The 22256-nt window shown below is 48.9% G+C and overlaps 1 protein-coding gene across 6 annotated transcripts in view; it reads left to right on the forward strand.

The window, feature by feature from the left end:
* The first annotated feature begins 17378 nt into the window (after positions 1 to 17378).
* Positions 17379 to 22256, forward strand: part of Smtn (smoothelin) — a 22519-nt gene continuing 17641 nt past the window's right edge. For 2 of the 6 annotated variants that reach the window (XM_031340528.1, XM_031340527.1), the window contains exons 1-2: positions 18945 to 19048; positions 19231 to 19344. In XM_031340528.1, coding sequence (XP_031196388.1) covers positions 18974 to 19048; positions 19231 to 19344 — 189 coding nt within the window. In that variant the 5' untranslated portion in view covers positions 18945 to 18973. Of the gene's footprint in view, positions 17529 to 18944; positions 19049 to 19230; positions 19345 to 22256 lie in introns of those variants that run through there. The other 4 variants (XM_031340526.1, XM_031340523.1, XM_031340525.1 and 1 more) reach the window with 4 other exon arrangements.

Genomic DNA, 22256 nt, shown 5'->3' on the forward strand with positions numbered 1-22256 from the left:
TGATGGTTTTTTGTTTTGTTTTGTTTTGCTTTGTTTTGTTTTTAAGAAATGGAAGGGCCAGGCTGTATGTAGCTGTATGTTTAGTGTTTACCTAGCATGAGTAAAGTTCTAGGTTTAATCCTCAGCACCAGGGGGGTAATAAAATCAGGCCTCCCTCTCTCTCTCTCTCTCTCTCTCTCTCTCTCTTTCTCTTTCCCCACCCCCACTGCCTCTCAAATTCTTTTCTTAGTGGTCATATTCCTTTACCTATAGTTAGGGTATATTTCTCATTTAGGAGGGAACTCCAGTGCCAAACATCTTCTATATTTTGTATCTCATGGCTTCAGCTACCAGGGACCTCACCAACCAAGAGTTTTTCAGTTCCAGCATGAGAGAGAAAACAAACTTGGAAGGTATGTATTGGTCCAGCTGAGTCACAAGTTTCCCTTTGACCAACCAACTGTGAGGCTTATCACAACAGACAGCTGGGCCTGCCCTGTTTATCTACATTGGAGATAAAGTCTTGTTCTATACCCATGGCTGGCCTTAAACTCATGGTGATCCTCCTCCCTCAGCCTGCCAGGATCACAAGCATGAGCCATCATAGAGGACAATAATCTTCTTGGAGTTCTCCCATTTTCATTCAGACTGCATCCAGAATTCCACACTGCACTCACTGATGTCTCACCTGCTCCAGTCTGAGATGGTACCTCTCTTCTCACTTATGACTTTGACCCTTACTGCTCTACTTAAATGACTGACGTTTTTCTTCTTCGTGTTTAGGCCAAATCTTTGCTCTTCTGGGAAGAACATCAGAGAAGCGATCGCATGCCCCTCTTAATGCATTAGATCAAGAGCTACTCTTTGTCAGTACTATTTATTACTGGTCATGTGAATGTTGATCACTTGGTTCAAAGGAGGGTCAGCTGGCTTTCTCCTTTGCAAGTCATTGCTTTGTAATTCGTGTCCTGGGGGGAGATTCTGAACACCAGACATAGAGGTAAATTTCTCATCATGCACAGTTTTTAACACATGTGTTACCAAACAGCATACTTTCTGCTTTTAGTCTACTAATGTCACCTGCTCGTCCTCTGTGGAGTGAGCCTTGACCTAAGATGCCTGACGTGATTATGTGGAGATCCGTGATCTTTGTGCACCTTACAGTCCTTATCCTAAGTGGGGATTATTGTACCTGTGGTGGTTTGAATGAGAATGTCCCCATGCTGGCTAGTTTTATGTCCATGTGACACAAGCTAGAGTCATCTGAAAGGAGGGAGCCTCAATTGAGAAAATGCCTCTGTAAGATTGGGCTTCAGAAAAAATAAAATAAATAAAATAAAATGAAAAGATTGGGTTTCAGGCAGGCCTGTAGGACCTTTTTAAAATTGGTGATTGATGGGGGAGGACCCAAACCATTGTGGATGGTACCATCCCTGGGCTGGTGGTTCTGGGTTCTTTAAAAAAACAAAAACAAAAACAGGCTGAGCAAGCCATGGGAAGCAAGCCAGTAAGCAGCTCCCCTCCATGGCCCTGCATCAGCCCTGCCTCCAGGCTCCTGCCCTGTTTGAATTCTTGTCCTGACTTTCTTCAATGATGAACTGTGGTGTGGAAGTGTAAGCTAGACAAACCCTTTCCTCCCAAGCTGCTTTAGTCATAGTGTTTCATCATGGCAATGGTAACCCTGACTAAGACATCCTCATAGGCCTTGGCACTGAACCCGTGGTTCACAGCTGGTGGCGCTGTTTGGGAAGGCCTAGGAGGTGTGGCTTTACTGGTAGAGGTACAGCAGTGGGGGTGGCTATGAGGTTTCAAGGCCTCTCAGCATCCCTGGTTTTCCGTCACGTTAGCCCTCTGCATTCTGCTCCACCATCATGGACTCCAACCTTCTGGAATCATGAGCCCAAACACACTCTTTATATAGAAATCGCCTTGGTTGTGGTGTTTTTTTTTTTAACAGCAAGAGAAATGTAATGAATACAACACCTTACTACTCCATGTTGCTGATACTGACGTGGGGCCTGTGCTTACAAAGCTGGCCAGGGTTTCCTCTGTTAGTCCTGCGGCCCCAGCTCTGACCTTGAACAGCCTGACCTGCACCTACCTGTGGTCTGTTTGCATCCCTGCCTTTGCTCATGCCCCGGAGCATTTGCCTGCCCTCATCAACATGATTTCCTCCTCCTCCTGTGATATCATTTTATAAGTCTGGGAGACACAAGGAGAGTCCTGTCGAGACTCGTTCCTCCTGGAGCCGTGTCAGCAATTACTCAGTCTATCTCGAGGTGCCTAGTGACACCTGGGACCTGTGGGTGGCAGTAAGTGAGAGAAGCAGAAATGGCCTTCCCCCAACAGAGTTCCAGGCCCGAGAAAGGAAATTGCTGCACTGTAGAGTATTTAAGATAGTTGTTTCTCCTGCTTCTGAAGATATGAAGGTCATGAGTTCAAGACCAGCCTTGGCTACATTGAGACTATTTCCAAGGTAGAGAGAGACAGAGACATGATCATCTGATGTGTGTGTACTTTAAATTACAACACAAAACAATATACTTACTCTGATCTAGTCTTCTAATCTGACTTAACTTTCAACCTTTTGAGGCATGATTTTTTTTTAAGATATATTTATTTATTACATGTAAGTACACTGTAGCTGTGTTCAGACACCCTAGAACAGGGCAGCAGATCTCATTACAGATGGTTGTGAGCCACCATATGGTTGGTAGGATTTGAACTCAGGACCTTCAGATGAGCAGTCAGTGCGCTTAACCGCTGAGCCATCTCTCCAGCCTGGCATGATTTTTTTTTTTTAATACAGGGTTTCATATAGTCCAAGCTGGTCACGAACTCTCTCTGTAGCTGAGGGTTACCTTGAACTAGACATGCCTGCCTCTCCCTCCCAAATGCAGGGATTGTAGTATGGGCCACCACACCCTAAGAGACAAATAGTAAAGGCCAAGAAAGGAAAGGTGAGATGATTCAAAATGTACAAGTTCTTACTCAGCAAGCCCCACGACCTGCATTGAGCCCCAGAGCCCATGGAAAGAGAGAGCTGACTTCTGAAAATTGCACTCTGACCTCCATCCACAGCCTCCCTGCTCATGCTGTCTCTTCGTCTCTCTGTCTCTGTCTCTGTGTGTCTCAACAGTCATAGTAAATTAATTAATTTTAAAATACTAAAATAAACTTAAGACCAAAACACGATGGAGGTACAGGAGGAGGAGGTCACTCAGCAAACTCAGCGCAGAGTCGCTCTCCGGTTTGCCTTTTAGAGCTGGCTCTTCCACCAATCACTGCTTCCTTTTGGCTTTTTATCCAAGATCGTAATGATCAGACACGATAAAGATGAAAGGCACTTGGGAACTCCTACAGGGCCAAGAAATGTCAGCTCTTCCTATCCTGAGGCCAAAGAGCTGAGATCTAGGACCTGTCTACCCACGGCTCTGAAAGTATCAACTCAACATGGCCCTGTCTCTGGTATCAACTCAGCTGGGCCACTCAACAATATACAGGAAGTTCTCCCTCCAACCAGGCTCAATATCCCTTGGCAAGTCAGAGGGCGGGGCTTCCCAGGCTGGTCTCCCAGAGGGCGGGGCTTCCCAGGCTGGTCTCCCAGAGGAGGAGAAGATAGTTACAGGCTGGGCACCTAAACAATAATTGGTGATGGCAGCCAAGGGCTTTTATTGCCCTCCCCAGGAGGGCCCTAAAAACCTGCTGGAGCCTGGTGGTGGTGCACACACCTTTAATCCCAGCACTTGGGAGGCAGGGGCAGGTGGATTTCTGAGTTCAAGGCCAGCCTGGTCTACAGAGTGAGTTCCAGGACAGCCAGGACTACACAGAGAAACCCTGTCTCGAAAAAACAAAAACAAAAAAACAAAAAAACAGGAAAAAACAAAAACAAAAGCAAAACCCTGCTGGAGTCTAAAGCCACAGCCTTCTTGGAAGGCCTAAGAACTTTTGGCCTTAAACTCCCTGGGTAGCCAAGGCTAGCCTTTTGATCTCAACCCTGGAGAAGCAGAAGCAGGAATATCTCAGCATGATCTACATAATAGATTTGAGGAGAGCTTGGGCTATATAGAGAGTCTCTGTGTTTGTATGTATGTTTGTGTGTGTGTGCACACGTGTGTACGTGCATACATGTGTAATGAGTGTATGTGTGTTCATGAAAGAGAAAAAAAGAGACAGAAACATCTCACCTGTTTCTTAAAAAATCCCCATTTCTTTTTTTCTTTTCTTTTCTTTTCTCTCTCTCTCTCTCTCTCTCTTTTGTTTGTTTGTTTGTTTGTCGAGACAGGGTTTCTCCATGTAGCTCTGGCTGTCCTGGGACTCACTCTGTAAATCAGGCTGGTCTCGAACTCAGAAATCCTCCTGCCTCTGCCTCCCAAGGGCTGGGATTAAAGGCGTGCGCCATCACTGCCTGGCATGAAATCCCCATTTCTTAAGCCCAAACTATAAACTATAATAAATCCTTGAAGAATCTCAACAATGCCATTGTTTTTCCTTATCTGTGGTAAATAGTTTTCCACCACAAATCATATATCTATCTAACTGTGATTTTTATGATTTTTTCCTGTAAATTACAGTACATAATACACAATAAAAGGGTAATAGCAATAATAATAAAAATTATAATTATGGAACTAGACTGCAATAAAATTGCCAGCGTTACTGCTCTTGTGTTTTGGAGCTATTACCAAGAAAAATAAGAATTATTTTGATCCTAGCACTCAAGAGGCAGAGGCAGGCAGATCTCTATGAATTTGTGGCCAACCTGGTCTTCATAGTGAGTTCCAGATCTAGCCAGAGCTACAGTGTGAGATCCCAGCTGGATAAAGATAAAAAAAAGAGGTGTGCTTGAACAGAGTTGTAACGGGGCTAGAGAGAACACTGTCTATAAATAGCTTGGCCCAAAAGCATGAGGACCTACATTGAGTCCCCAGCACCCATATAAAAAGCTAGTGGCTTGAGCTTTTAATTGCAGTGCTGGGAAGACAGAACCTGGAGGATCCCTGGGGCCCACTGGCCAGCCAACCTGGCCTAAGCCTCAGCTTCTAGTAAGAGGCAATGGCTCAGAAAACAGTAAGGTGGGGCTGGAGAGATGGCTCAGTGGTTAAGAGCACTGACTGCTCTTCTGAAGGTCCTGAGTTCAAATCCTACCAGCCACATGGCGGCTCACAACCATCTGTAATGAGATCTGACTCCTTCTTCTGGAGTGTCTGAAGACAGCTACAGTGTACTTACATATAATAAATAAATCTTAAAAAAAGAAAGAAAGAAAGAAAGAAGACAGTATGATGGATGGCTCCTGAGAACCACTCCTGAAGTTGACCTCTGCCCTCCACACACATGCATGCAACACACTTACATTTTTTTACATTAAAGGACAGTGACAATACAACAGATGACCTGATAACAGAAGCTACCAGATGACTAATGGGAAAGTATTTCATGTATCGTGGTACATGCTGATCAAAAATGATTTACACTCAGTGAAGGATAGCCAGAGATCTTAGTAGCTACTCAGAAGGATGCACAAACATAAAGTGTTTTTTTTTTCATATTTTACATTTAAAATTTTTTGAACAACTACTAACTAGGGGCAACTTAAAGGCAGAAAAAAAAAAAAAGGTAAAATACTACATGGATCCTGACTCTGGAAGCTTGGTATGAGGTCTGTGAGACAATGTGATGTCAGAGCCAGGTGTGGTATAGCACCTTTGATGCCAGCACTCTGAGGTAGATGTAGGGAGATCTCTGTTAGGGATCCAACCTGGTCTACAGAGTGAGTTCCAGACCAGCCAGGGTTACACAGAGAATGTTAAAAAATTATACATATGTATATGTATATATAGATAGAGAGAGAGATGTAATATTAGACTACTATGTCACTATTTGTGAGCCAGAGCTAAGTGCCATCACATATTACTTGGAAATGAGTTTGCATCAGAGGGGTGCTCTCTGATAGGGTCCTCCCCTATCTCCTGCCTGAGAATCAGAGAGCCCAGCTGCATGTTCCTGCTGTGAACTACCTCATACTCAAAAAGGTCTAATAAAATAAGTCTCCCTCCCCTGCTACATAGGTTCTGAGTATCTTCCTAGACCCTACATCACTGTCTGTCTCCGGCACTGGAGTCTGAACTCTCCTTGGAATCTGTGCCATGCTGTTAGCCTCCCATCTGTTCATGGCATTGACAACTCTTCTAATAAATGCCTTAGTCCCAAGTAATTGGTCCCAGTGTCCTTTTCAATCACCTGACCCATTTGTTTTAATTAGGGTTTTATTGCCGTGAAGATGCACCATGACCTCAGCAACTCTTACAAAGGAAAACATTTCATTGAGGCTGGTTTACAATTTCAGAGGTTTAGTTCACTGTTGTCATGGTGGGGAACATGGTAGGGTGCACATTCTAAAGATGCTAAAGATGGAGCTGAGTGTTCTACGACTGGATCAGCTGACAGGAGAAGGAAACTGCACCACATTGGGCATAGCTTGTGCGTAAGAGACCTCAAAGCCCACCTCCACAGTGACACACCTATTCTAACAAGGGCATACCTCATAATAGTGCCACTCCCTCTGGATCAAGCATTCCAACACATGAGTCTATGCAGTCTTGATTGGGTTTGCTTTCTTCTTCAACTAAAGAAGTAAGAAGCAGGAAATCCTCAGACACGGCAGGCAGCAACAGGTAAGGAGCTTTACTCAAGGTGGAGAGGTGCATATACCACAGAACAAGACTCACAGAGACTTCCTGTGATGCAGACACTGGGCTCAGACTTCGAAATTCATGTTTCCCTGAAGGCCTAGTGGGGTTCAGTGTTTTGGTGGCCTGGGACAGATCCTCTTTCCCTAATTCTGGATTGTTCTGTTTAAAGAAAGAAGAGCTGATAGGCCAGCAGCAGCTTCACATAGATATGCTCAGGACTGGTGGAGAATCTATCTGAGCACCCGGAAGGACCAGCCATTAGTGGAGCCCTGCTGGCTGTAGAAAAATCCTGGCAGGCCATTGTCTCAGCTCAGGAAGATGAGGTAGAACCTGAAACTTTCCATTGTTATCAACTATCTGTGGCCCCCTTTCCTCTCTATCTGCCTGCCAGAGATCTGTCTGTCTCCTAGTTCCTCTTTGCCCAGCTGACTCTCAAATTCCCTATGAACTCTTGACCTTCCTGTTTCACCTCCCAAATTCTGGGGTTGCAGGCACTGTGCCTAGCTTGAATTTTTGCAATTTTGGTGCCACTTCTAATGATAACCTTCCAATAAAGATCCATCTTTGCACAGGAAAATTTCTGATATTTATGAACAAAAGTGAACTAATACTTGAGAGGCAGAGATCTCTGAGTTCAAGGACAGCCTAGTCCACATAGTGAATTCCAGGACAACCAAGGATACATATCAAAACCCTGTCTCCCCAAAACAAAACAAAACAACATCAACAAAAGTGGAGTGTTTTTTGTTTTGTTTTGTTTTTTGATTTTGGCTTTGGTTTTTTTTCGTTTGTTTGTTTTTTGTTTTTTTTTTTTTTTTTTTTTTTTTTTTTTTTTTTTTGTTTTTTGTTTTTTTTTGAGACAGGGTTTCTCTGTGTAGCCCTGGCTGTCCTGGAACTCACTCTGTAGACCAGGCTGACCTCGAACTCAGAAATATGCCTGCCTCTGCCTCCCAAGTGCTGGGATTAAAGGCGTGCACTACCACAGCCCTGCCACACTTGCTTCTTGAAGGGATCCAAACCCTTTAGGGGGCTGCTGGGCATTTAAGTCTTCTTCAGTAAGAAGGGCTTCCCAGAGGTTAACCTGGGGGGGGGGGTACTTCTTTCATGCTTGCCTTGAGAACTGCCCAAGGCCTCCTGTGGTGGTTGAATAAGAGTGGCCCCCATAGGCATTTATATTTGAATGCTTAGCCATCAGGGAGTGGCATTGGTACGGTTACAAGGTCTGAGCCCACTTCCAAGTTTGAAAACTGACCAAAATCCACTGATTCCTGAGCACAAAATCCCACCAATCCCTGCGCTTGCTCCAAGCTCAGGTTGAACTCTCACCAGTCTCCACCCTGGAAAACTCCCCTAAAAACCCTATAGAAGCCCATCTCCTGCCCTGGAAAACTCTTAAACACCCTGTAGAAGCCCATCTCCTGCCCAGTTCCCTGCTGCTCCTTGCTAGAGGAGAGGCCGGCTTCTTGTGTCTCTTCCAATAAATCTGTTGTGTTAGGTCTGTTGTCTGGTGTGATTTTGTGGTATTCCTTGGCTCCCAGCTGCCAAAATACCTTTCCCCTTGGAGTTGTAACCCTGTCATCGTGGAAGTCTTTCCCCTCAAGGCTCACACGCACTATTTGAGGATTAAAAAGACTAGGAGTGTTCCACGCTCCTTGCTGTCCAGCAGCAATGACAACAGAACACCGAGACTTCTCTCTATGGTTTACTCAGGAAATTTCTTTTCTGGTTTACAGCCTTTTCTGGCTCCTAGGTGTCACAGCTCTTCTAGATGTCAAGGCTCTTCTTGGTGTTGCTGCTTCTTCTTCTTCCTAGGTGCTGCAGGTCTGCTTGCTTCTGTGGAGTGGCGTTGGTGCTCTTGCTTCTGTGGAGTGGGGCCCTGACTGTCTAGAGAGAGCTCCTTATATACCCAAGCTTGAGTTCTCAAGTCCTCCTGGATTGGTTCTCTGCAATTGCCTCATTAGCATGCACCCGCTCGGGAGACACCTAATTTGCATGAGCCCGCTTGGGAGGGGTTGACACATGCGCAGTGGAACTGGTTTACTGCTACAGTGTATCAGGAACAGGTGCCATTTTGGATCTTATCGTCCAAGCGGCTGCCTACATAGGAGGTGTGGCCTTGTTGGAGAAAGTGTGTCACTGCAGTGGGCTTTGAGGTCTCTAATGCCTACACCAGGTCCAGGGTCTTCTCTCTCTCTCCATCTTTAGATAACAATTAAATCTGCCCTGGAAATAACTGCTGTTGATGGAACTTGAGCTGTATATACTAAATTTCAGGATATTCAGGCAGATGCTATGGAAAGGTCTTTATTTTTATTTATTTTATGTGTGTGTTTGCCTGCATGTGCACCACGTGAGTGCATGGTACCTGCCAACGTCAGATGGGGGCATTGGGGCCCCTGGAACTGGAGTTACAGACAGTTCTGAGCCTCCTTTGTGTAGTGCTAGAGGCCAAACCAGGATCCTCTGCAAGAACAAGTGCTCTTAACTGTTGACCCATCTCTCCAGACCCTGGAGACCTCAGGTGACACTGGAGTCGAGACCTGAATGTTGATAAATCAGGAGAGTATGGGGATGAAAAAAAGTCAAGCTAAGAAAATAGCAAATGCCAGTCGGGAAGGAGCAGCTATCACAATTCTAATCCCTAGGGATTTGAATACACACACACACACACACACACACACCATTATACAGACTGCGGAGCAGAGACTAGGGCGGGGCTTGTTTTGCCTGGTCACGCCCACAAATGAGGCGTGGTTTATCGGCTTTGGGAGCCTTGATTGGTCCATGGCATCAACAAATTCATCTGGCATCTGGGATTAAAGCAGAAAATTCCCCAAGCGGCGATGTTAGAGGGAAACTGCCCACTGCACAATCTAGACCCAGGCTGAGACTGCAAAATTAAGGGTTGTTATGTGAAATACCTTCATTTTATTATTATTTTACTGTGGAGGAGTCCAGTGCCTGCTGTAGGGCTGGTAAATGCCTAGGGGGAGGGAACAGGGAGAGGAGGAGCCAGAAGGATGCTCTGTGAGCCTATTTTGTGACATACCTTACCCTGGCAGATATGTGCCCCGGGAGGAACATACCACTACAGGCATATACTGGTCTACTGTGTATGACTCAAAGCAAGGTTGGGAGACACCCTCTCTTTGCACAGTGAAAATGCACCTTCCTCCAGGGCTGGGTGAGCCAACCTCAGGAAAGGAATTCCATAGTCAGTGTGCATCCCTGTACCTTTGGGTGCTCTTGGTTTAGTTCATCATGTCTCCGGGCTTCAGCGCATAGACTGTGAGCACATCAGTTTACATCCAGCGATGGAAGATTCTGAAGAGCCTTGAGTGTCAATGGTTAGAGTTTGGGAGGAGTCTGGTAGGGAGCAGGAAAAGGTCACCCCACAGAGAGGCACACAGAGAGGTGCATGCCACCCCACCCTGCCACTCCACCTCGAGTGGTTTAGTGCAGACAATTAGGGCTTATGCAAATCTAATCAGGCCTAGCTCAGAAACTTCCCTTGGCTCCCAGCAGCCTGCAGAGCAAACTTTTTTCTTCCTTTCTTTTTTGTTTTGCTTTGTTGTTTTGTTTTGTTTTGTTTTGAGACAGGATATCTCTGTGTAGCTCTGGCTGTCCTGAAATTAACTCTGTAGATCAGGCTGGCCTCAAACTCAGAGATCCAGCTGCCTCTTCTTCCAGACTGTGTCTATCACAGGCCCAACACAGAGGTTAGCTCTCTGCTCCACAGTCTTGGAATTCTTAATACTTTTATTTAATTACATTTTTTTCACTTAATGTGTATTTGCGAAGTGGGTGGAAAGGGCTCAGAGGAAAACTTGTAGCAGCCAATTCTCTTCTACCAGAAGGATTCTGAGACTCAGAACTCCGGCCACCAGGCTTGGCAGCAAGTCTGTCAGCCATCTTGCTGGCCTAGATACTTAGTAACTCTGAACTATGATCACCATGTTTTGTAGGCAGTGCTGCCTACAGGGACTCTTCTGTCTAGCCATCATTGCCAACTCTGAACTATGATCACCATGTTTTGTAGGCAGGGCTACCTACAGGGACTCTTCTGTCTAGCCATCATTGCCCTCAGCTTCCTCATCCAAACATCACTTCTCTCTCACCCTTCAAACTCAGAGAAAATAAAGCTAGTGTCTTAGTGTTTTGATTGCTGTCATGAAACACTATGACCAAAAGGCATGATGGGAAAGAAAGGATTTATTTGCCTTACACTTCCACAGCACAGTTCATCATCAAAGGCAGTCAGGACAGAAACTCAAACAGAGCAGGAAATTGGAGGCAGGAGCTGATGCAGAGGTCATGGAGGGGGCTACCTACCGCTTGCTTCCCACAGCTTGTTCAGCTTGCTTTCTTGTGGAGCCCAGGACCACCAGGCCAGGTATTACACCACTCCCAAAGGGCTGGGCCCTCCCACGTCAATCACTAGTTAAGAAAATGCCCCTCAGGCTTGCCCGCAGCCCAGTCTTTAGGAAGGCATTTTCTTAATTGAGGTTCCCTCCTCTCAGATAACTCCAGCTTGTGTCAAATTGACATAAAGCCAGCCAGCACAGGTAGAATCCTGTTCTTGCCTTAGAGATAAAGAGTGCCAGGTAAAAGGGAAGTAAATGAAAGCAAATTGAAGGGTCCCTTTGCAGCTGGCCACTTCCCTGGGCTTGCTTTAAAGAGTGTGACTCTTGGGATGTCAACTTCCTCTGAGACAGTGTAGCATCCAGTTTCTAAATGGCTTGGTCAGTGGCTGAAAAACCCTTCTGATGGGGACAGCAGATCCCTTGCCCAGACCTTGGAGACCTCCTGAGAAGAAAGAAAATCTTGTTTTCTGACCTAAAGAAGACTGGCCCCTCCCCTTCGATACACCTGTATATATGATAAGAAAAATGAGCAGAGGAAAAGCCATAAGAAGGCCGACTTCTGATTCACAGAAAGAACTTGATCCCCATGCTATTGAAAACACTGGGCCCTGGGGCTAGAGAAAAGGCTCAGTGGTTTCGAGCACTTGTTCTTCCAGAGGACTTGGGTTCTATTCCCAGCACCTACATTGGCAGCTCACAACCATCAGTAACTCCAGTTCTAGGGGAATCTGATGCCCTCTTCTGGCCTCCTGGGACACTGCATGTGCATGGTACACAGTCATATGTGCAGGCAAAGCACTAAGACACATAACAACTTTAAAATAGGAAAAATAAAAAGTAAAAATAAAGTACTGGCACCCTAAGTTCCACGGTCTAAATGAGCACTGCCTTAGAATGATGTGGATCCCATATTACAAGCGAGCAAGAGTGGACCAAGAGGGCAGGGAGCACATATGTGTAACTGCTTCCTTTCCTGCTTTTGCCTCACAGAACAGCCACCCTTGTGCTCCTGAACCAGATTTGACTGGAGCTGGAGGTGGGTGGCCCTGATCAGTGACTATGACTTCAGGCCTTTGGAGCGCTTTCAGTGGATGAGAAGAACCTGAACCAGAATTGTACAATGCAAGGTCTTAATGGATCTTTCTGCAGGCCCAAGCCACCTTCTCTTTGCACAGTAGATAAAAATCTCTATGTGCATATTTTTCATAATTAACTTGGCAGATGAAAGAAGGGTCATTATTTGGGGGTCAATGTGAGAACTGGAAAAAGACACACACAAGGTAAACACACCATTGAAAGTAACTGCTGGAGCTATATGCACTTCCTATATGACACCTGGATATGGGCCCCAGTGCAGGGAGGAAGAGGGGGAGGCGAAGGGGAAGGAGAAATAAGAGGGTGAGGATGAGGAGAAGGGGGAAAGAAGATGGGGAAGAGAAAGAAGAAGAGGAGGAGAAATAGAATATAAAAGAAGAGGAAGACAAGAAATAAAAATAAATGGCCTGCTATCCCCAAGGTGGGCTAACAGCTAACAGCATTATCAGCACCTCCCTTCTATGGAGTAGAGAGCAGACTCGGGCTACTTGTCAAGGCCACATGGCAAGAGGCAAGGACCTCACTACTTGTTGTATTTCAGAAGCTAAGGTACCGACTTCTGAAGCATCCTGGGTCCCTACTCTCTACACCATAGCTATGTCACCTTGGACAAATCCCTCTTTTCTCTGATCCTGGCTGCGGGCAATGGCCTTGCTACTGCTTAGCACAGGGCCCAGAGGGACACAGCGCACAATTGCTTAGAGGAATAAGCAACTGCTGGCTGCCAAATTTAGTTGTGTGTGTGTTGGGGGGGTGGGGAGGACAAGATGCTTAACTGTGGCTCTCAGATGCTTTGTCCATCAAAAGGGTCCATAATAGCTTGATCTCATCACGAGGAATAAGTGAGTTACTGTAGGCTGAGATTTGATTTTTCCATAAGCACGCTATATTTTTAAGGCTATTTGAGGCCAGTGAGAGATGATGGGGGCCCCAGCCCCCCACTGGCTATAGCTCCAAGCACTGCCTTGTCTGCCATTTGGCTATTATTAGGCCCAAAGTCCTCATCTCAAATCCAGATGGGGAGTAAGAGGAGCAGTCAGGGCCTGGGCTGGGAACAAGGCTGGGAGGCTGGATGTGGGTTTGGGCCCCACCCTGCCTTCAGCTGGTCCAGCAGCCACGTCTACACTTGGCTCTGAGGCTGGTGCTAAGCCCTCCCTCCCACCACTGCCGCCTCCTCTGGGAAGATTCTGCAGTCTTAGCACTTTCCTGCCAGCCCCAAAAAGGCAGGGCCCACACAGAGGCTTTGAGTCTATACCGCTTGCCTTGGGAGCTTTCAAGAAAGCAGTGTGCCTTCCTATCTACAGCTCTCTATGTATCCAGGAAAGACTCCTGGGTCTGCTGAAGGAAAAGGGCTCACACATCTGGGCTCAAATGCAAACCCTGCCAATCAACATGCTATGTCAGCTTGGATAAGAATTACCCTGTCTCTAAACTTCCGTTGTTCTTAATTCTGTAAAATGGGTATATGCCAGGACCTACTTGACAGAGCTGTGTCCAGGCTTAAACAACTGAACTATAAACAGCAGGTGCTCAATATATGCCATACACACAGTAGGTGATCAATATGTACCAGGTTTAATGTTTTTTTTTTTCCATGCTTGGGTGTACTGAACCCTGAGAAAGAAAGACAGGATTTAGGATTTGTGTGATTGGAGGCCTGCTCCTTGCCTACTCTGAGACTCAAGTTACGTATCTGTAGCATGAAACGGACATCTAGGACTTTGGGGTGGCAAGAGCCAGCTCCTGCATTAATTAGTAGTCAGAGAATTGGTTTCAAAAATCTGACGAAGTATCAGATGGGCCAAGCTCCCAAAGGGCCCTGGTCAGTGATCAGGAACAGGGGTCTGTGTTTGAGTTGTGAGTGAGGAGTCAGATGCCATAGCCTCACCAAGACCATCTCATCTCTGCAGAGGTGACATCTCACAGGACTCCTTATGCTATAACTGCTACATGGGTATTGGGAACCAGGGTCCAAATCATCATATGTATCCCAACGAACTAGGGATACATCTTTCTCGCAGCACTGGGGACCCCTTAAAAGTCACGAGGGGTCCAGGTTAGCCCACATGAAGCCATCCCTTGTCTCTGGGGCTGTTCTTCTGATGCCCCCACTGCCCAGTAGCTGTTTTGTAATCTTTTCTCTCTCCTCCAAGGATGGCAGTTGGTCAAGCCCAGTTGCCCAGAGACTCAACAGCTGGATGACATCATGGATGTGACAGGCTTGCCAAACTGGTTTGAGAAGCAGGTCATCAATGTTGCTCCTCAAGCTGCTGGCTGTGACCATGGGGGCCTTCAGCTCTGCCCACAAGGAGGAAGGGCCCACCCAGCCCCACCACAGAGCCACAGTCCGGCCTCATTTGCTCGACTGCTCCTGTCTGGTCTCACTGCTAGCATCTGCTGCCTGCTGCTCTTGCTGCTCCTTTCCTCCAGCCTTTTGGACAACAATCTAAGCTCTGCTCTCAGTGGCTTTTAGAATCTAGGTACCTTCTCTCCTCCAGCCTCGCCTGTACCATCAGCCGTCACACCGCTCACGGTGGTTTGCTCAGCGGCCTCCAAGATCACCTCACATTCCAAGGGCCAGGCCTCAGCTAGACTTGTAGCCACTAACAGGCATTTCCTAAGGCTTAGATCTTTCTGAAAGCTTACGGTTTTCTGTTGTGCAACCTGGGAGAGATGCTTAGAAATGCCCAGATCACCACTGAGCAGCATTGATCTCCACTGGGGAGAGAAGGAGATGGAGCCTCTGAGAAGCCCAAGGTCTTGCAGAACCAGCACCAAGAAAACATCACGTTTCTTGCCACTTGCTTGGCCCCAGGTGCAGGCTGGGACCCTGACTAGGGCAGGAGAAGCCAGAATGGCTCAGGGAACCAAGCTGCCAGCTTGGTAAAATCGTCATTTTTGGAGTTGAGCTTTGGAGCAAAATATTGCCCTTGGCTCATGAGCTGCTTCTTCCCCTCCTCCCCAACTCTGCCAGTAACAGGATTGGATGTGGAAGAATCCAGAGCTTTCCTCCTGTAGCCCTTTGGAGGCCTGGAGGCCAGTCAGTCTGACTGTCAGTCAGTCTTGCAGTTTTTACAGATAAGTGGATAGAAACTCAGGTCTCTCAGGTCCTCCAAAAGTCATTCACCCTTCTCGTCTGGCTCTTCTCAGATAGCGCCACCCCCATTTCTTATTCTACCCACATTCCACCCACCTCCTTTTCTCACTCACAAGCCTCCCAGTCTTTACTCTTCTGAAAAATGTCCTTCCATCCAATGACTTTCTTTGTACTCATCTGTAGTGATGTTTAGCATCTATAGCACCACCTCTGAGAAGCCCTCCAAGATTTCTTCCATCTTAGAAATAACAAGGGAAGGACAGGTCCTCTGGCGTAGGGCAAAATTCCACTGTGATGGTGCCATTACCACCTTGGGTTTCAACTTCCTCCTTGTAGAATCCCGCTGTCTTGCACAGTTGTTATCTTGGTGATCTGACATTCAGTTCCTGCTGTACATTCACAGGACATTTTCTCTCCCTGGCTACATTATAAAGTTCTCAACACTTGCCCTTATTCTCAGAGAGGTCGCCCTTTGGTTTCCAGATCACCATCACCACCATCAGATACCCCTTTGCATGGCACCATCTCTTGCAAGAAGGAAGGAAAAGGCAGGGTAGGTCAGTCTGGAGGCGGGCCAGGGCTTGACAAGAGTACATGGCACCGCCAGCGTGAGGGAGCACAAGCACTCAATGGAGTCCCGGAACCAGGCACTCACCTTGGCAGTTCATTGATCTCAGCCAGCGCCGGGCAGGCAGTTCTCTGGAGCAATCCGCTCCCGCTCAAGTGGATCCTGAGACTCCAAAGGGATCTAAGCATGTCCAGAGCGAAGGGTGAGTCCCTGGGGATGCAAGATTTTCAGTACTCCAGATTTGGCCTTGGAGCGCCTTCAACCTCATTCAGAGAATAAGCTGGTACCTAGGCCAGGTAAAGAAGACTAGGGACTGTAGCCTCCAGGGCGCGCTTTTTCGTTAGTCTGGCGCATTTCTTCTGCCTCACCCGCAAGGGGCTTCCTTCTCTAGGTCTTATTTCCCAATATGGAAGACCATATTTAAGGTGAGCGGATCATCTCTTGGGGCTGAGGGGGGAAACAAAAAGACTTTAAGTGGACTCAGGCCCTCTTTTTAGATGTGTACAGTTGGTCTTGGAGAAATCTGAGCTGGAGCTCTCGGAGAGACAACAGGATCCAGCTCATTCCCCCTCGGTTCCCTATTATAGTGTTATAAGCAGAGATTAGAACCCAGGCTAGGTGAGATGAACCTCGGCTCCATTACCCATAGGCTTTTGTCTCAACTGTATAAAGGAACAGTTCAAATCTCAGTTAGTTGTTATGGATATTATAATCTGATACACAGCACACACAAAAGAAATACATTGGTGCTTCTATGGTTTTTATTTGACTTACAGTTTTTATTTATCAAGCTGGACTCCAGACCTTATCTGCTCCACCCTACTTTTGTCTCAGGCAAGACCAGTAGGGCGGCTCCACGGCCTCCAGGAGGCCGGGTAGCTTTCCCTATTGGATCTGAGCTCTTGGGTCTCCTGGCTGACTTTTTGTATTACCTCTTTGGAACCTGCAGTTTCCCCCGTTTGTTGAGAGTTGTGAGATTCATAGTCCCTGTTTAGAACTATGGGGCTCCCAGAGGCAGACTGTAAAGGGTTTGAGAGAGCATGCTACGTGTATGAGCAAGGAGCATGTATGTACGATATGATTGATCCTGCTCTCAGATGTCCTGGGCAACTCAATAAGGGTCAAGATGCTGCTAGTCACCCAGTCCTTACTCTGAGGCGGCACAGACCAGGTGTCCCGAAAGTGCTGTCTGAGCGTTGGCGGAGCAGTCTGTGTACTAAGGCCCCTAGAGGGTGGAGTCCGGAGAAAGGATGTGGTCTTAAGAACAAAGAGGAGGACAGGGAGGGCCTTACAGGATTCCAAGATACTTATTTGCCCTGCTTGTGGCACATTCCGGACTTTGGCTTAGGGCCTGCATCCTGCCGAAGCCCACCGGTGGATGTCTAGGACCTCTCAGCAGCAGCCCCCAAAACTACAATACCCAACATCCCTGGACAGTGAGGGGCGGGAGTCTTTTAGGGGCGGGTCCTGAAAATTGAATTTTCCCAATAGAACCCGAGCAGAGGCGTGACTCAACAGAGAATTGGCTGGGACAGCTCGGGAGGGCGGGGCCAGCCAGCTGGCTGGCGCCGCGGGACAGGCGTCTGCCCCAGAGTCCTGGGGACGTTGCTGAACCGGCCTGGGCTCCCGGGCTGCGGCTCCTCCCGCCCGTCTGCCGGTCTCTACTGCATCTGCCGGGTCCCGAGCAAACTAACACGAAACTGCGCTGGATCGGCGGGCCAGACTGAGAGGTAGGTATGAGGATCTCCGGGCAACTCTAGCAGTCCGGATGAGTCCGGGAAGGGGCTGTGAAACCTGGATGTCTGGACAGGAATTCTGAAACTCCCAGGTCCGGGAGTCCCAGCCAAATCACGGGAACTCCGAAGACACATGGTTGAAGTTCTGAGACCCTGGGGAAAAAAGAGTCTCGAAGAGACTCTATGGACTAAGAAGAGGCTTCTCGATCCCCAGAGACACTAATCTATAGGGAGCTGATACCTCGAGGAATCTTTCCCAGATCCTGACCCACCTCCCGGAGGGCCTTAACAGCCCCCAGGACTGCAAATCGTGTAGCACGAAGCCATGAGAATGGTGGCGAGCAGTGGCAGGAATTTCTGAGCAGAGAGCCCTGGGTATCACCTAGGTTTGGAACTAACAACGCCAACATAAGGTAGCACAGCATGTCCACAATAGTTAAGATTGGGCACTGGGGGTGGGGGGGAGTTACCCTAGACAGAGTAGCTAGGTTAGGAGGCAAAGACCCTAGCAGCGCCTTCAACAGAAAGGGTCCTTCAAACTCCAATTAGTGTGCATTGGGACTCCCCCAGACCCATTCACCGGATGGGGTGACTCACACCAAGTGACTGTTGGAGAGAGAGAGGGAGAGAATGGATGATTTTGGGATGAATCAATGGAGGTGGGGGATACAGAGGCCATTTCAGTCACCACATTAACAAAACATCCAGGTGTACTAGATCATGGAGTCACAAATTCCAGAGACACTGGGGGCTCCAGGTAGGAGAGATTTGGGCTAGAGACTGGCACCGGATTTAGGGATCCATTTTGATGGTCAGTGACTAGACAAGAAACAAACAGCTTGGAGTCTTGGGAGGCATTTTGGAAGGGACTTCAGAAGGCAGAAGTAACCAAGGTTTGTGTTAGGTCCTCCTTGCCCTTGAGTCTGAGTTCTTCTGACCCCCTGTGATGAATCTTTGACCATCTCCCATCCTCTCAGTTTGTCTGAAGTCCAGAGGTTGGATGGGTCAGCTTCCCAAGGCCCTCCCAGTTGGGAAGTGAACTCTGAGTGAATTCTAAGAGTGTGGACTGACAGGGAGAGAGGGACACCTGGCTCTCCCTAAGGTCAGGTCTGCTGACGTCACAGGGAGGAAAGGCGTAAAAATGGACATGTACAGAAGGCTGGCTCCAAGAACTGCCAGACACACGTAGCTCCCATACTTGTGGGAATGACAGTCGTAGGAAGACTTGGATATGGGCTCGGCCCACAGCCAGCCTGACGCCCAGCTGGTGGAGAGAGGGCTGGTGAAGGGGCAGGCTGGGCAGCCCCTAGAGATGAGTGGATATGACAGGTAACTAGAGAGTAGCGTGCACCCCCTGGTGGTAAGCACAGCTTGGTGGGCCTTGCTGAGTCCTCTTCTCCATCCAGGTCCAGGCCCTCCTTGTTTTGGGCTTAGTCAGGATGCCAACTTTGACCACACAGCAGACTGGCAGCCAAGCTGCTGAGGCTGGGACAGGAACACCTATTCTTGGTTTGGTGAGTTTTTCAGCAAAACACCCTAGGGCAGAGGACAGTTCCTAGCCAGGAGTCATGTGTCAGGGTAGGATAGGAAAAGAATGAACGCTCATGGGCTAGAGAGGGAAACAGAGGCATAAACCCTAAGGAACTGAGGTTTCTACAAAATCTCCAGCAACCTGACTCATGTCTGCCTCTTGCAGAATTCTGAGTGCCACCAGGACCTCGTGGGAGCTGACACACTGAAGGAACTAGGGGCCAGCAAAATGGCAGATGAAGCCTTAGCTGGACTGGATGAAGGAGCCCTCCGAAAACTGGTAAGTTAGTCCTATTACTGTACTGTGGGTGGGCAAGAGCCAACCGAGAGATGTAGGCTACTTCTTATGCACTTGCCAGTCCCTAAGAAGTGGGAGGGGTTTGGAGGAGAGGCTCAGGGAACAGCGCCAGGTTGGTTCCATTTGGCTGCTCCAGAGGCCCTTGTGGCATGTTTCTGTCCGTGTCAGGTGCTGAGACCTGGTCCCTACCCACCCCCAACTGTCATCTCCTGTTTAAACAGTAACGGCCAGGGACTCACCCATGGGCTGCTACAGGTGTGGGAAGGCTGGATCTGCCTCTCCCCAGCAGCCGGGGCACTGCCCACTCCTGGAAGCCTGCCCAATGAGTAATAAACCAGAGAACAGCTGGGTGCTGAGCACACCATCTTACAGAATAGTCACAGATGCCGTGGCAAGCACCAGCGTACTGCCCCTCTGTGCGGGGGGGGGGGAAGTCACATACCCAACACTCCAGGCTGAAAGCTCCATCAGGGTCCAAACTCCAGAGGGGAGTCATGGGAAGGGCTGGAAGAACCAGGATAGAGAACTAGGCTGTGGGCCCTTATAGGTTCTGTGATGTGTGGTCCGTCATTTTCTTGTGAAAGAAAAGGGTGGGGGGTGTAATACAAAATATAGGTTGTTAATGTTAGACAGAGGTAAAAGTAGGTATGGACCCTGACTTTGGGATAGAGACTGGATTGGTCCGCTCCACTCTTGTTTACCAGCTTTTCCCTATTCCCATGTACACAGAGGCAGTGGGACAGCACAGCAGAGCAGTATAATACTAGTTCACCAGTGAGGCTGTGCATTAGGCCATGGGGAGAGGGGCCACAGTCCCACCACGCAGCCCCTGATCTCTGTCAAGGGCAAAAAAAAACGCATAGACTTTACTTTCTCTACAAGTGTCCCACACCACCAGCAATCCTTTCCCCTCGAGGCAGAGGCTTGAGCCACTTGGCCTAATTGCCTTGACCTCCCCTACGCAGTTGGCCTGTGTGTCCTGGGGCCTTAACCTCATCCTGAGTTCACCACCGCCAAAGGCAGCCACTCCAGGCTCTCTGCTGCCAGGAGATGTGGCTAGGTCTCTAAAGATGCCCACCAGTCACCTTCACCGTCCCTCAAGTCAGAGTCCTTCCTGCTTTCCAAAGGGAAAGCCACGCTCAATGTTCACGCACTCCCAGGGTATTCTCCAACCATTAGACACCCCACTCATGCAAGGGATTAGAAGCTGTTGTTAGAGGAGAAACAGAAGCAGGAGTTGCCGGACGCACTTCCTTCCAGCCCCCGGGCCTGGGAGCAAAGGACAAGCAAGACCCAACCGTGTCTCGGCTCCGCGGCCCCTAGGCTCACCCTAGCCCCGGGCTTCATCGCCCCGCACAGCCCTTGCTGTGCTCGGAGCTGTGAGGGTCCCACCCTCCAGCTTCGTGGCAGGAACGGGGGCGTCCCGGGGCTGGCTCCTCCCCGCGGGGCCCGGCCTTATATGGGAAAGCTGTGCCCAGCTGACTGGGGGAGCCGCAGTTGCTTCCGGCCCCGCTCCCGCACATTCCTGAGGACGGGGTGGTGGGCTGCGCGGGACAGGGGCACCCAAGGACAAGCACGCTGCGTGTGCCCCCCCTGCCACGTGTCTGCACGCCTGCCACCTCCTGGCTGGGTGACCTAGGGAAGCAGCTTAGGGGCTGTGAACCTCCCTTCCTTTGCAGATGGGACGTTAAAGCCGGCGGTGGCGGGGGGCTTCCTGCCTGGCTCCTAGCTGCGGCGCCCGGCTGGAGACTGCGTGGGTGGGGCGTGGGTGAGCCTGCGCTGGTGGCTGCAGCCTGCGGGCCTTTAGCGCCCCCTGGCGAGGCATCTCCCCAATTGCTATCAACACAGTGGGCAGCTCTGGTCTGGGATCTAGGGAAGAACTACAGGAGAATCACTTCTTGTGCAGGTGGGAGAGTCTGAAGCTAGGAACGCTGGGTTGACCAGAGGCCCCCAGCAGCCAGCATGGAAAGCACTCGAGTCCCAGCCCCCCAACTCCCTTCCATCCTCCCACAGGAGGAGGAAGCACCCTCTTTCCTCCCAGGAGAATTTCACTAGGCAGTTTCGGAAACCATCCCCTTCCCCCTGGTGGACAATAAGTTCTTTGTATTTCCTTCCCTCCCTCCTGCAGTCCCCTCCACACACAGTGAGGGCGGGTGACTGAGACGGTGAGGAACTCTAGACACAGTAGAAACACTGTGGTCTGACCTTTGGTGTTTGACAGGGTGGGGAACACAGGACACAGCAGGGACACTTGTCAGAGCTTTACCCACAGTCCCAAAAGGAAGGATGCCAGGGAGTGGCCAGCAGAGTGAGGCCCAGCCACCCCCTTCCACTTAGGGGATTCATTGGGAGGACCCCAATTTCCAAGTGGAGACACTGAGGTACCCAGGGGTTGTAGAAATGGCCAAGTTCCTATCTTGTCCCCCCCACCCCAGGAGTTGAAAATGAGGACCCATGAGACAAAGTCATTGTATCTCTGGACCTTTACCCTCTGGACCAGATGCCCTCTAAGGCCACCAATCTCCAAATGTTCTGGGGGAAGTGAGCACCGATCTCTTGGTTGTAATAAGGTCTCCTTCAACTTTGACATTTCTAGAGGAGGCTAGAGGGGTCTCTGTCTGGTACAGGACCTCAAAGTTCCCCACCATGACAGAGAGACCTCAACCCCACAGCTCTCTTGTCTCAGGCAAACTTTGCAGTCAGAGACCTAGGTCTAAATTCTCAAGTTATTAACCATAAACAAGACACATATTTCCTTCTTATCAGATAAAAATAAAATATCAAAGCCGGGTGGTGGTGGTGGTGGCGGCGGCGGCAGCGGCAGCAGCGCACGCCTTTAATCCCAGCACTTGGGGGGCAGAGGCAGGCGGATTTCTGAGTTCGAGGCCAGCCTG

The sequence above is a fragment of the Mastomys coucha genome, unplaced genomic scaffold, assembly GCF_008632895.1.
Source record: "Mastomys coucha isolate ucsf_1 unplaced genomic scaffold, UCSF_Mcou_1 pScaffold22, whole genome shotgun sequence".
In the NCBI taxonomy this organism is placed as follows: domain Eukaryota; kingdom Metazoa; phylum Chordata; class Mammalia; order Rodentia; family Muridae; genus Mastomys; species Mastomys coucha.